At 48.8% G+C, this 13,480-nt stretch overlaps 2 protein-coding genes across 2 annotated transcripts in view; both read right to left on the bottom strand.

The window, feature by feature from the left end:
* LOC120711706 (putative F-box/LRR-repeat protein 22) overlaps positions 1-13,480 on the bottom strand; it is a 74,852-nt gene that overhangs the window by 59,576 nt on the left and 1,796 nt on the right. The window lies entirely within an intron of this gene.
* LOC120711707 (F-box protein SKIP19-like) lies at positions 11,209-13,187 on the bottom strand. The gene is made up of 2 exons (XM_039997330.1): positions 12,386-13,187; positions 11,209-11,759 (listed from the first exon to the last, which is right to left on the bottom strand). The coding sequence occupies exons 1-2, from the start codon at positions 12,796-12,798 to the stop codon at positions 11,549-11,551; spliced, it is 624 nt and encodes a 207-aa protein (XP_039853264.1). The 5' UTR covers positions 12,799-13,187; the 3' UTR covers positions 11,209-11,548.

Raw genomic sequence — 13,480 nt, 5'->3', positions numbered from 1 at the left:
TGTTTCATTGAAAACGTACCCAAATACGACGCCCGTGCAGGTTCCAAAGGCTTAACAAGCGTTGGGCGAAACGTATTTGTGGATTATTCAGTTCCGCCATGTCGCCGCCGTCAATTAGCCCGATTTCTTCTATTCACCGACATGGCATGCCACATTGGCTCGCCTCATCACCTAACCAATCAGCTTAGGATGTAAAATACCCCTGTTACCCTCATAGATCGAGCAACTCACCCCAAGCAGCCCCGTCAATTAGCCCGTCCCCATCCTCTGTTCACCTCTAGCGTGGGGGAGGAGAGTGAGCTGCTGGAGGCATGAATCAAGAGAAAACATAGGGTGCATTTGGTTGCCTGGCTCAGGCCGAACCAGGCCAGGGGAACGAGGGAAATGGTTGCATTTGTGGAGCCTGGCTCCATCTTGCTGACCGTACGCGGACGCGCAGGCGGTGTTGGCTCCGCAGGTGCAGGCAAGAGCCCCGGAGCCACTGTATATAACCGGATTTCACCACTAGGGTTATCGCTCCGATCCACTGTTCAGTCCTCTCTCAGCCGCCGCTAGGGTTATCTCCTCGCTCCAATTCTACCATTTAATTTCGAAAATGGGTCGGATTTCAGAAAGGGTGTACTGTACCATCGAACCAGATAGAAGAGCAAGTGGTTGTCGCATGGCCCCGAGAAGGCTTCGCAATCCCCGGCGGCGCGATCCATGGCGGCGTGCACAGCCGCCCGTCCGCCGGAGGAAAACGGCAAGACCCCCCTTGCCCATGTCGATGCGCCGCCACAGCGCCGGATCGTCGACGGCGACGCGCCGCCACGCGGCGCAGGTGCGCTCCGCGCCCCGCTTGATCTCGACAGGCCCCAGCATGAGGAAGACGGAGATCAGGATGTCCGGGGGCAGCGACGCCCAGTCCCTCGCCGCGGAGGCCGACGAGAGAGGGTTCTTGAGGTGGGGGAGCCGGGGAGGAGGCCATCAGTTGTATTCCTGGAGATCTTGGGGAAGATTAGGACGCCAAAGAGGAGGAAGACTTGTTGAATGGACGATTAATTGTAAAAGCCAGCCCCCCCCCCCCCCCCCCCCCCCCCCCCCCCCCCCCGATCTGAGATTTACTCGAAGTCTCTCTCTCTATCAAAATTTGCTAACGGGCAGCTGTATTTTGCGTAGCCAGAAAAGACTAACTTTATTAAAGAACATTATAATTCTATGGTATAATGTGCTGGAGGATATTTTAGCTACTATTTTATTCAGTTTTATAATTTTTCACATATAATTAGAATTTTTTCCTTAAAAATACAAAACCACCTTAGAAACCACCCTATATATGGGCCAAATTTGTCCCATGCTCATAGTTGGATGGCCTCTGTAACCCGATTTTGTAGTTGAAGATTAAAAATTGAACTTTGCGATAATTCAATGGCGTAAAACTGACTTTTCTCTACTTTTACTGTTCAATTCCAGGATTTAGTCATCATTGAGAGGTCGCACTGACCCACACCACGGTAAACTGTAGAGCGCACCATTAGGCGCACATGCATGGCGCTCGCCGCGGCCCGGGGATAGCATTGGACCGGGAACGTACCACAACACGTGTAGGCTCTCGTTCGAAGGCGACGGCGACGGCCGCCATACCGCGGGCAGCAACAGGAACGTATCGATGTCAACGTGGCGCCACAGCGCAGGCTCACCGTAGTGCAAACATAGGCCCCACTTGGGAGGGCTCCCACAGGCTCCGGCTCTGGCACTGTAGCACAGAGCCGGAGGAGAAAAAACAGCTCCGATCTTCAATGAATAGTGCTACAGTGTAGGTGAGAGTGGAGGAGAGAAGAGAGGAAAATGGATTCGACGAACAGCTGCGCTACACTGGTTTGTGCAGTGATGCTGGAGCCGCTCGAAGCCCTCCAATGGAGCCGTAATCCACTCAATTTGGACGGTGCCACTCAACTGGGTTATTTTTCATGTGGACTGTGAGCTGACTTGCTATTAGGAAGCTCAGTGCTCGGGAAGAATTTGGGCTCACTACATGGGCCAAAGTGTACTTCATGTCACTGGGCCAATCAAATTCTCTTCACTAAAACACGGAATAAATTATGCTGCGTCCACCCAACAAAACATCCCCGCTGAGGAGACAAACCACTGTGCACCTAGAAAATTGTACCCAAAATTACAACTCCATCGAAATCTATGACTAGGATTCATTCCCTGAGGTTTAAACCAGATTGATGGCTAGAAATGTTTGGATGTAACACCCTGATTTTAATTTCAGCATTTTTCAATAAATATAAATCCAATATGAACGATTGATTCAGATAGACTTTTAATCGAAAAAGTTTTCCAATCTTCCAAAATTGGACTTTTTTCTTATTTTAACCTTTCGATTTCTATATTAAGGATAGACTGACAAAGTTGGCCTAATTTATTAGTTTAATAAACTATTGATTGATGGATGGAGAAGGTGTGGGCCCGCTTCCTAATACGGTCGACCAAGAAGAATACCTTCTCAAAGCAATCAAACTCTTCCTTTCTTTTTATAGCCACTGTACTCCATCGAGGATAATACGGATACGCGATTTCTGAACTTCCTCCGCTAGCCCCCTCTGTGGATAGCACTTTCTTTCGAAAAATTGGCATGACTTTGCTTCCGGAGAAGTAGTTAGTTTCCAGAATAGAGCGAGAAAGAAGAGAAAGAGAGGTACGCACTGTGAAAGAAGCCCTCTAACCCATTTCTCTGGCCCTATATGTTTTTTTTGCAAGTACCATTCCTGCTATTCACATTGATTGAGTATTTTAGAGTTTTCTTCTTGATGGAAGTGTCAAATACTTAGTAGGAAGTCCCGGTGGGTAATCACCAAATGTTCTAGTATGAGTACATCCAGTTCGGGGTGGTCATCTAGTATGAGACATAAGAGAAGCCCTTTTTGAATCCTTTTATTAAGCCATTGCTAATCCCGTAAGGCAATCCTTCAATGTTGTAGAAAAGAGTTCAATACAAAAGCACACAAAGGCTTTGGACTATGAAAGGCTACCTTTATCATGCATGAATAAGGCCAATTAAAGGAAGATTATGTCCTCAACAAACCTATCTACTAGGGATGCCAACCATTGGAGGTACATGAGCTGAATATGCAACAGCAATCTAAGGATGCATACCCAGACGGAAACAAAGTTCCCACTCACGACCCATATAACAAGCTACACCAAGTAAGAAGTGTAGAACAATTAGCTCATAAGGACCGCCAATGTATAACCATTCATCAACAGATGCAGCTTCCCATCACATGCAATGTGATATCTCCCTTTTCTCCATCTGCAGAAACTCCCTTCCCTATGTGACTTCAGCTGGAACCCAGCTCAGCTCCGCCGAGCGAAAAGGAAAGAACAGAACAGACGGAGGCAGAAAATCGTGTTTACTTGTTCTGGAATCCTTTATCTTTGATTTATGAAATCCTTGGGTTTAGACATTACTTCGGGAATTCCTATTCTTTTTTTCTTTCAAAAGAGTAGCAACATACCCTTTCTTTTTTTCTTATTTCCTTCAATAAAACATTTCACTCTTCTATATAAATCCAATATGAACGATTGATTCAGATAGACTTTTAATCGAAAAAGTTCTTCCAATCTTCCAGAATTGGACTTTTTCTTATTTTAACCTTTCGATTTCTATATTAAGGATAGACTGACAAAGTTGGCTTAATTTATTAGTTTTCACTAACTACCGATAGAAAAAGATTGCACTCGGGTTCATAATAATCGAGTGCTATTACTTCATCGGTCCAAACCAAGGAATCCGTTAGAAATGTTTTGGCTCCTGAAAAAGACATTAGATAGACTAGATTAGAAGGATCCATTATTTGAAAATTTGAATTCATTTCTTGTTTCAAATATTCACTTGTAGCATTCTTAACTGATATTCAAGAAAAAAGGATTGTAAAAGGATTCATAGAATTAGAAGAACATTTTCTCTTGGACGAAATGATAAAAGAGAAACCGAAGACAGTCTACTATTCTTTTGGGAAGGAATTCAGCCTCAATCATCATACGCAAAGAAAGAAATCCTTCGAGGCTCATCAAAATGCAAAATCTAAGACTACTAATAAAATAAGAAAAAAATTCGAACGATTAAATTACTTCTCCTGAATATCCAACTGACTGATTAATTTCTTATGACGTACTATATTTTTCTTTGCCAAATAAGCCAGCAAACGTTGACGCGCTCTTGAATGGCATTTCATCTCTCATTGTGTATAGCTATCATTGAACTCTCAATAATAACTTAAACAAAGAAAGTACGTAATGGCCTTAGGCCTGCTCTATTTCCACCCAGACTAAACAAGCTGAATAGAAACTATGCCTGTTTGCTTAATAAACAAAGAAGAGGTAGTAGACGGGTAAGGGGAAATGTTTATTATGCTATTGTTCAAATGGGATTCCCCCGATTCCAGAAACTGAAATGATGTGGCGCTGCCAATAAGGATACATTTAATATGCTTTATTTAATTTTCTAGTATTTTAATTGCTTAGCCATGCTTTTCATGATTTATTTTATTCCAAAAGAAATTAAAATCAGCCTAGGGTTAACATGTTTGTGCATTCATACGGGTGCATTATTTTATTTGCTTGGGTGCTTTAGGGTTTAAATTCAAATTTATTTGAATTCGTTTAGATTTAGTTTGGTTTGGAAAAAGAAAAAGGAAAAAAAACGAGCACAGTGCCCAGCCCAGTCCTGCCCAGCCCGCGTGTAAGGATCACCGGGGTGTCCGACCCTAGAGGGGGAGGGGGTGAATAGGGTCGCTAATCGCTTTTTACCCTAGGGCTCAATCTAATTGCATAAGATAAACCTAACACGTCCTACACATGCTAGTTATGACTAAGGTTTATCTATGCTACTCTCTACTTACCCCTAAAAACTTGCAACCTATAGCCAATCCTAATCAAACTAACTAGGAAAGTAAAGGCATGCAAGATAGAGTAAATGCGGAAACGTAATACGGTAAGTAAAGAGATAAGTGCAAGAGGGATGCAAACTCCCGAGTAGACACGGTCATGTAACGTGGTTCGGCACAAACGCCTACATCCACGGGACACCGAGACTCTTCCGATCACCGTCTTGCACTACGCCACCAATGGCGATGCCGGCAAGCAAAGGCAAGTGCCCACAAGACACCGAGTCTCGTGCACCGCCACCGTCTCTCTCGGTCACCCGGCCGAAATCCACTACGGAGCTTCTCCACCAAGGAAGGGGCCTCCTCTTCCCCCGCACAAAGTGTCGTTGCCACTCCACACCAAGACGGAGGATCACACGACGGATCACAAGTTGCTTGCCGCAGCAAGGCTTCTCTCAAGGGAGCTCTCGCAAGAACTAATCCCTATTACAAGCACTAAGCACTCTCACAAGTGTGCTTAAGCCTATATGATGTATAATGGAGCTCTATGGTGGTTGGAGATGTTCTTGGGTGTGTGGGATGTCCAGCAACTCTAGCAATCTTCAAATGGCCGGGGTGAGGCATATATATAGGCCACCAAGTCTTGTAGCCGTTGCTCCAACGGTTAGCTGAAAATCTGCGTATCACCGGAAGAACCGATGCCTCTTGGCGGGGTAGCGTCGGTTCATCCGGTCACTCATAAACCGAAGTAGCCGTTGAAGTCCTGACAGCTGACGCAGAGACCACCGGTTGAACCGATGCTTTGTACCGATGCATCACCGGTTCATCCGGTGCTTAAGAATCTTCTCCTGGGCGCTGACGTCATTGCACCGATGCAATACTCCGATGTACCGTTGGTTCAACCGGTTCTGAAGAAACTTCTCCTGGGCACTTTGACATCGTCTCTGGAACATAGGACGCCCAATGCACCGATGCCCTTTCTTGGACCGTCGGTTCAACCGGTGCCTAAAGGCTGACTTGGCTTCAATTCCCTTCTGTCATGGCGTCGGTTCTTCCGACAACCATCGGATGCACCGATGCCTTATGCGTCAGTTCTTCCGGTGCATCCAACCGAAGAGCTTTCAGGGCGCTGCCCTGAGACCCGCGAGGGGCGGCTCCCCCTCGACCCCTGTCCGCTAACCCCCATAGGGGCGGCCCTTCGGGCCTTGCTATGCCTATCTTCTCTTTCTCTTTGTCATCACTTGAACCTAAAAGCCTGAGAATGGTCATCTTAATAATCATGTTAGTCCAAGTGTTTGTGTTGTCATTCGATCACCAAAATCACTCGAAATGGCATAAATGGTGCCATGTTCGTTACACCGCGCAGCCAAGTCAGCCCAGCTCCTCCTCCCTGCGGCCAGCCCATCTCTGTTTCCTTTCTCCTTTTCTTTTTCTTTGCGCGGCCCAGCACCCTGCGGCTCGTTCCCTCCACGCCGTCAGCCCCGCGGCCCGTTTCCCGCTCGCTTCCCCACGCTATGCCAGCCCGCTCCGCTTACCCTCTCCCTCTCTAGTCGGTGGACCCGCGCTCCAGAGCCGCCGACAAGCGGGTCCCCCTTGTCAACTCCATCCCCTACCTTCCGCTGGCCGTGGCCTCACTCTGCGCCCCGCTCGCCCGCACCCCAGCCGGCCCAGCTCGCGCTCGCCTTCGCTCCGCCGCCCACCTTGGCCTCTGGCTCGCTCTGCGCTCATCTCGGTGTCGCGGCCCGCTCAGCCTCGCCTTCTTCCTTGGCCCGCAGCTGCTCAGCACAGCCCGCTCCCTCCGCCTCCAGCCCAAGCCAGCGCGCGCCTCACCATGACCGACTGGCGGGGTCCGACTGTCGGGATCGTCTCCCACCCGCGCCGGACTCGGACGCGAGCCGTTGTCAGTTCCGCGCGTCGTGCCGTGAATCCCGCTCGGCTGCACGTCGAGGATCGCCCTCAACCTATTTAAATGCAGCCCGCGCCTTTTCTGGCCCTATCTCTCACACAGCCGCCGCCACCTCACCCTCAGAACCCCAGCGCCGCCTTCGCCTCAGCCATTGGAGCTCCGCCCTAGCTCGGTGCCGCCGTGGACCCGCTGCTCCGACGTTCTCCCGACGAGGTTGACCAACACCGAAGCTCCGCGTGTAGGTGAGGATGCTCACCGGCCGTTCTTTTCCCTCTCTCTGATCCTTGCGTGCGTGATTGCTTGCCGGCGTAGCCCCGATCCACCCCGCTGCCGTTCCTTCGCGCTGCTGTGCTGCAGCCTGCAGCCCCACGCTAAGCACGGGGTTGAGTTCACGGCGCCACGCGCGTCACACCAGACCAAGAACCGAGTCGAATAGGGCCCTAGATCGCCGATTTGTCGAATTCCGGTGAGCCGCCGCTGCCTCTGCTCACCGTCGGCGACACTCATCGCAGACAGCGCCGCCTGTTCCACCCTGGCCGCAGGATCGGGATCCGATCCGATCTGAACCAGAACCGTCGGATCTTAATCCAACGGCCCATATTCTTTCTGACCCGAGTCAGCCAGTGGGATACCGGTCAATCCTGGTAATCTTACAAAATAGCCCCTGGGTTTTCTGCAAATTAACCCGCAGTCCAGCGCAGTTCAAAAGTAATTGCGAATCAGCCCTTATTTTTATGTTTTATCCGCTGAGCTTTCGTAAAATAGAAACCGCCGTCCAGACCATGTAGTTTTTCAGTCTAACCCCTGGATCTAAGGTTTAATCATGTTTAGGTTCCTGGTTTCTTATTCTAGAGCCCCTATAGTTTCAAATTTCTCGCAGATAGGTCCCTGGTTTACCGTTTTTGCTATATCTTTGTCGTTTTAAATCCGTTTTAGGCCGTTTTTGCGCTCACGTGATTGTGACAGTGTGTAGAATAGTGTTACACCAGTTTTATGTTCTATTTCTATGTATTGGTGTACTGTTTCTTATAATTGTCCTTTTTGCATGTATGTGTGCGTATGTGGATTTTGTTTGTCGATGCGATCATGAGTAGACGCTGAGTCGCTATCGGAGTTCGCGGGTCCTTCTCCTAGAGTGACTAAGCAGCAAGAGGACTTTGAGGAAGGCAAGTATAATATGAACACCAGCAATAACTTTTAAATACATTTTCATACTGCATTTTAATTTTGTATGCCTATAAGGACTTTTCTAGCCACTTTTTCCTTATATTTATACCTTTGGGATGCATATGGTTAGTTGTGCTAGGTGCTGCACTCTCACACATGGTCCTTTTTAATTAAATTTGTTAATGGTCTCATGCAACTTAATTTCGAGAGCGTGACCCTCTGTGCTGGGTGCTTGAGTGGTACATGTCTCTTTAAAATTTATTTTTTCTAGAAACAAGGCTTAGGGGGCTAGCACTGTGCTTAGTGCTTGACTAGCCACTCTCCGTAAGGACCGGGTTATTAGAGCGACAACCTGGGACAACCGCGCAACCACAAGACTGAGATAGGGCGGTCTTGGCTTACTAATTAGGTCATTTTGGTTCTGGAGTAACTTACCTGCGGGGCAAGGGGGCGATGAGCTACTATGGTCCTCGTACTATGTGGGTTGACTGTGATGTGTGCTTGTTCCCCAGTTAGACTTGCTCCATAGTAGTGATCCGGAAACCTCAGCGGTTACACCTTACTAACATGGTCCTTTGTAACGGCCTCGTAGTCCGCTTGCTAGTCATCTCATCAAAAGAATTGGGGTGAACCACTAGCGTAGGTCACGACTTATGGGTAAAGATGTGCAACCTCTCGAGAGTGTAAAACTAGTATACTAGTTGTACTCACGGTCCTGAGCTGCCCAGATCCTCCTATTGATTAGTGGGGTTATATGGTGGTTTTTTTTCAGATCAGTAGTTTATAAATTAATTTTGATTAATTATTATGCAATTTTCGAGGTTAATGGTAATTTACTCACTTGTAGTAAATAGTTGTTAATTAAATTTGACCAAGATAAAAGCTAATGCAGTTGAGTCAGCCAACCTTAGAGCCTCATAGTTTATGTTATACTTGTTGAGTACAAGTTGTGTACTCATGCTTGTTTCCTCTACATTTTTCTTTGTTGGAAAATATATTCGACCGTTGCTCAGTTCCTGGAGACTTAGAAGAGTACACTCAGTAGTTCGATGACTTCGAGGCGTTTCGGTCTTCTAGTTGACGTCCCTGTGGCGCCCTTTATAGTTATATTTTACGCTTCTGCTTTGTATTATCAGACTTTTATCTTATATATATATATATGCGAGACTCGATTCTGACTCATATATAGTTGCTCGGTCTATTCTTTGTGGGAGCGGGTGTGACATTGGACCATGCACCTCAACGCTCCCTGCCTCCCTCCCATGCACCGGCGCCTCCCGCGTGTCGCCCGCCAGTTGATCGCAGTTCGAGTCTGCCCTCCCCTTTCTTTTTCCTTTTTTTCTGCCCTCATTTTTTCCTTGCCCAGATCATCGGCCGCCACTGCCCCACGCGCAGATCGCGGCTGCCCACGTGCGCCTGCCTCGCATGCCACCGCATCCACACGCGCCCCACGGCCACGCCCTGCTCGTGCGTGCCCCGGGAGCGCCATCGACACCATTGTCTCCACTGCCGCCCGCCAGCTTGCCTCTCCGGGCATCCTTCGTCCTGTCCGACCCCCTAAATCGGCTCCCCACCTCCCACCAGGGTTCACCAAACCGCTCGGAACCGGATCGGTTACCGCGGTTACCGGTCTAACCGGCCCGGACCAGTTCCGGTTCCGGGCGGTTAGAAACCGGCCCAAATTCAAATTTTAAATTTGAATTCGAAAAAATGGAAAAATCCCAAAAAATTCTTAAAAATACTTCAAGTTGCGACGAATCTAATGGTGTCAAATTTTTTCAAATATTCATTCATTTAGTATACTTTGCGAGCATTTGAAGTTAAACAAAAAAACATGCATACAAAAATATACAAATACAATGTAAAAGTAGTAAAAAAAGAGTTGGAGGGTTCATTTAGGCTAAAACATATTATACAAACATTCATTTAGTATACTTTGCGGGCATTTGAATTTAAACTAAAAAAGAAAAAAATTGAATTTAGCCTAAACCGCCCGGTAACCGGTCAAACCGACCGGTAACCGGTCAAACCGAACCGGTAAACCGGTCAAACCGGCCGGTAAACCGGTCTAACCGGCCGGTTAGATGTTCGAAACCGGTATAACTGCGGGTTTTGAATTCAAATTTAAGTTTGACCGGTTTAAACCAGTAACCGGTCCAACCGGTCCGGTAAACCGGAACCGGTGGCCGGCGGTTAGGTCCCGGCGGTCGGATAAAAAAACCCTGCCTCCCACTGAAGCTTCCCATCCCCACGCCGTCACCCAACCCTCACTGGAGCACCGCCGGTCACCACCTGTACTGCCCCGCCTCTTGCTGGCCGTGGGCAGCTCACCGCCGCCTCCCACCGCACGAAGCACACCCAAAGGTTCCCATCATCACCCTCTTCCTCCTCCCCCTCTTTTCCCCTCACCTCCGGCGAGACAGCCATCAAAATCCGAGCTCCCCACGAGCCGCCATGGCAGGGGTCACATTGTGATCTACATTTTCTTTTTAAGTGCTGGGTGCAGAAGAGCGAGGGTCTAACTGTAAAGTTTAGATTTCAATTTTCAATGTAAATCTGCGAACTTATAAAATACATATAAAACTGTAGAGAAAACAGAAAAAATACAAAATCGACTATTCTGAGTTCACATGGAGGAACCGCCATCGAGGAGCAAGACCACCCCCTTTGACGCGTCAGCGGGCCGCTGGAAGAGTAGCGCCGGCCAGCTCAATGACGGATCCAGAATCGCCTCATAATAGCCCTCTGACTCCTGTAGCGTGGAGAACAAACGAGAAGGCACCTAGATATGTTGGTTAGGACAATGAAGATGTTGATGTTTATGATTGTTGTATGTTCTGGTGTGGGCATGACGTACGTATGTCATGATGTAATTTCTTCTGAATGTAGTTGTGTAGCCATATTTTGGCCTGGAACAATATAATATTTTTATATGTCTGAAATTTATCTATAGCATTAGCGCGAGCACACTTACTAGTCAGAGAAGTACTCCAAGAGTCGCTCAAATGACGTTGTGCCAAGGACAGTGTGGCACGATTTTTTGTTTTCAGGAATTGGTTCACGATCTTCTTCAATCGTTTGAATTGCGGAAATGCTGGTAAAGGAACATAAATTTGTAGGGTGGAACTGGACAGATTGCGTATACCACAGCAGGAGTGGAGTAGCAGCAGGGCGAACACTTGGTAAACATTTTGAGATACCACACGGGCGCTATGCCACAGCAGCAGCAGCAGCATAGTAGACTAGTAGTAAGGCTGCCACAGCAGCAGCAGCAGCATAGTAGACTAGTAGTAAGGCTAAGGATCACATCTCTCAATCGGAGTCGCCGTTGGAGTCGACATCACGGGAGCAGAGAGTTTCGTACTCGTCCTCATCATAAACCTCGCGACGAAGGGGAAGCACCAGCGACTTGATCCCGGCGCACCTCACCCGCAGCGCGTCGTCGGCGACGATGTTGAAGCACTTACTCATGTCGAGACTCTCCAGGTGAGGGCAGCCGTCGAGGACGGCGGCGAGCTCGTCGTTGGTGACGTCGCTCCCGTGGAGCGCGAGGGTCCGCAGCCCGTGCATCGCCGCAACCCCGAGCGCTTCCCCGCCGGACTTATCGGCGGCGAAGCAGAATGCCCTCGTGCGCAGCCTGAAGCGCCTGAGCTGCGGACATGCCCGGCTCGTAGACGTCGCGGCCGCCGATCTTGGGGCAGAGCATAAGCATGAGGTCCTCTAGCAGAGGGCACCTCGCCACCAGCTGCGTGAACCCTTCGTTGGAGACGCCGCCGCACGAGACGAGCCCGACGGCCTTCAGAGCCGGCGACCTGCATAAATGTGACATTGTCAAATTCGTTCAAGCTGGGTATGTTGGAAACTTGGAATTGGGATTCATTTGCGACGCTGATGAACTTTTTGCAGGATCGGATCGGAGGAAGAGACGATTCTGTTCTAAATTGGTACCTGTTAGCAATAATCTGGACATGGGAGTGTTAGTGTGTGTACGTGAGTGCACAGGGTAGCTGCACGTTTGAGTTTGTTAGAGTGAGTCCACATGCCATGCAAGTTTGTTGCTGGCAGGATAGGAGTCGTAGGCGGTTAGGAGGCGTAGGTGTGCAGGATACTGCTGTGCGCTACGGCCGGGTGTGTAGGAGTAAGTGGCATGCATGCGTTGTGGCCGGGTCGTGCGCAAGATCGAGGAGAGCTCGTGCGCCGTGAGTGCCAAGTCGCTTGGTTTGTGGGCGAGTGGTGGTAGTGCTCCAGCGACGCCCAGGCCTATAAAAGGCCGGTGAACTCCATCGTTGTAGCCTGTGAAGTCCAGAGAAATGAACTAGCCAACATACAGGCGACTTCGTCGCCGGAGCGTTCGTCGCCATTGCTGTCTCCTTGAGCTTGTGTGCTGTGCTCTAGAGAGTTGTGAGCGTGTTTGTTTCCTGGGCTGCGCCAACAGTACATGTCGCCGATGTACTCCAGGAGTTGATCGGTAACGAACCGCTTGGCGACGAACACCTCCAGCTGCCCACGGGAGCGGTCCACGGCGAACCTTGCCATGGCGCGCAGGACGTCAAGGTTGATCTTTGGTTCCACAGGAGAGGCGCCGAATATGGCGACGATGCCGTCCACCACCTTGTGGCGCGCCATGTCCACGGATCGCCACAAGTCGGGCAGCTTGGCGGCGTGGAGCCAGGAGCGGCACACGAGGCTAGCGCCCATCAGGATCTCGATGGCGCCGAGCTTGACGAAGACCGATGCGAGGGCGTCCAGCAGCAGCTCCGACCAGTCCCTCTCCTCCATGGACGCTGGTGCCGGCGGCAAGGCCGCAGCAGCAGGTTTCTTGCGGCTACCGTCGCTGGGGGCAGAGGGCATCGTCTTGCGGCTACCTGCAAATCTGGGTCAGGTGTGGAGGGGATGATTGGGATGCCAGAGGTCTGAGCCAGATGCTGTTTTTATTGACATCTCCAGAGTCTAGACGGCGTAGAAGACGATGCGCCATAGCGTCGCTCCGTATTCTGGATTTCTGGCCCGTTCTTCAAAGGCTGCATTTCTCCTGTAGTTAATGCTAGGCACTTGTACATCTTCCTAGGTGTGTATTGTCTCTACCTTGGGGCTGTGGCAGCGTGGTTAACTTCGAAAAAAAACCTGTATCTGCCCCTCCATCTACAATTCTACATGTTTACCTTTATGTAATCTCCTCCGTCCATAAACATCCTCCTACAAAAACTGTTCATTTGTATTGTATTAAATTTCATCTAATTAAAACAATATTAAGTACATATAATTATTATGTAGAGAAAGCTATGGAGCCAATCAAATTCTACTCAAATAAATGATATTTTTCTATTTTAAATACATTTGTATTTACGAAGGATTCTAAGAACAAATAAACAACACAATTTTCAATCACAACTGCTATAAGTAATCATAACTGATATAAATAATGTGTCTGAAAGTTTCTAAACGGAGGGAGCATATATCACTTAAAGGTGATGGTTAAAAGGAAGGCGATGGGTAAAAGAACCATCGCCTCAAGGAAATATTAATTGGGCTG

This window comes from Panicum virgatum, chromosome 6K (genome assembly GCF_016808335.1).
Source record: "Panicum virgatum strain AP13 chromosome 6K, P.virgatum_v5, whole genome shotgun sequence".
Classification (NCBI taxonomy): Eukaryota; Viridiplantae; Streptophyta; class Magnoliopsida; order Poales; family Poaceae; genus Panicum; species Panicum virgatum.
Note: the sequence above shows the minus strand (reverse complement) of the source record. Positions and strands in the feature narration are given on the sequence as shown.

What these genes read in the sequence shown, in the direction of transcription:
- LOC120711707 (XM_039997330.1), bottom strand. Translation starts at nt 12,798, where the DNA reads ATGCCCTCTGCCCCCAGCGACGGTAGCCGCAAGAAACCTGCTGCTGCG. An exon ending in CTGGAGTACATCGGCGACAT is followed by an intron (nt 11,760 to 12,385) that starts GTACTGTTGGCG and finishes ACATTTATGCAG; the next exon opens with GTCGCCGGCTCTGAAGGCCG.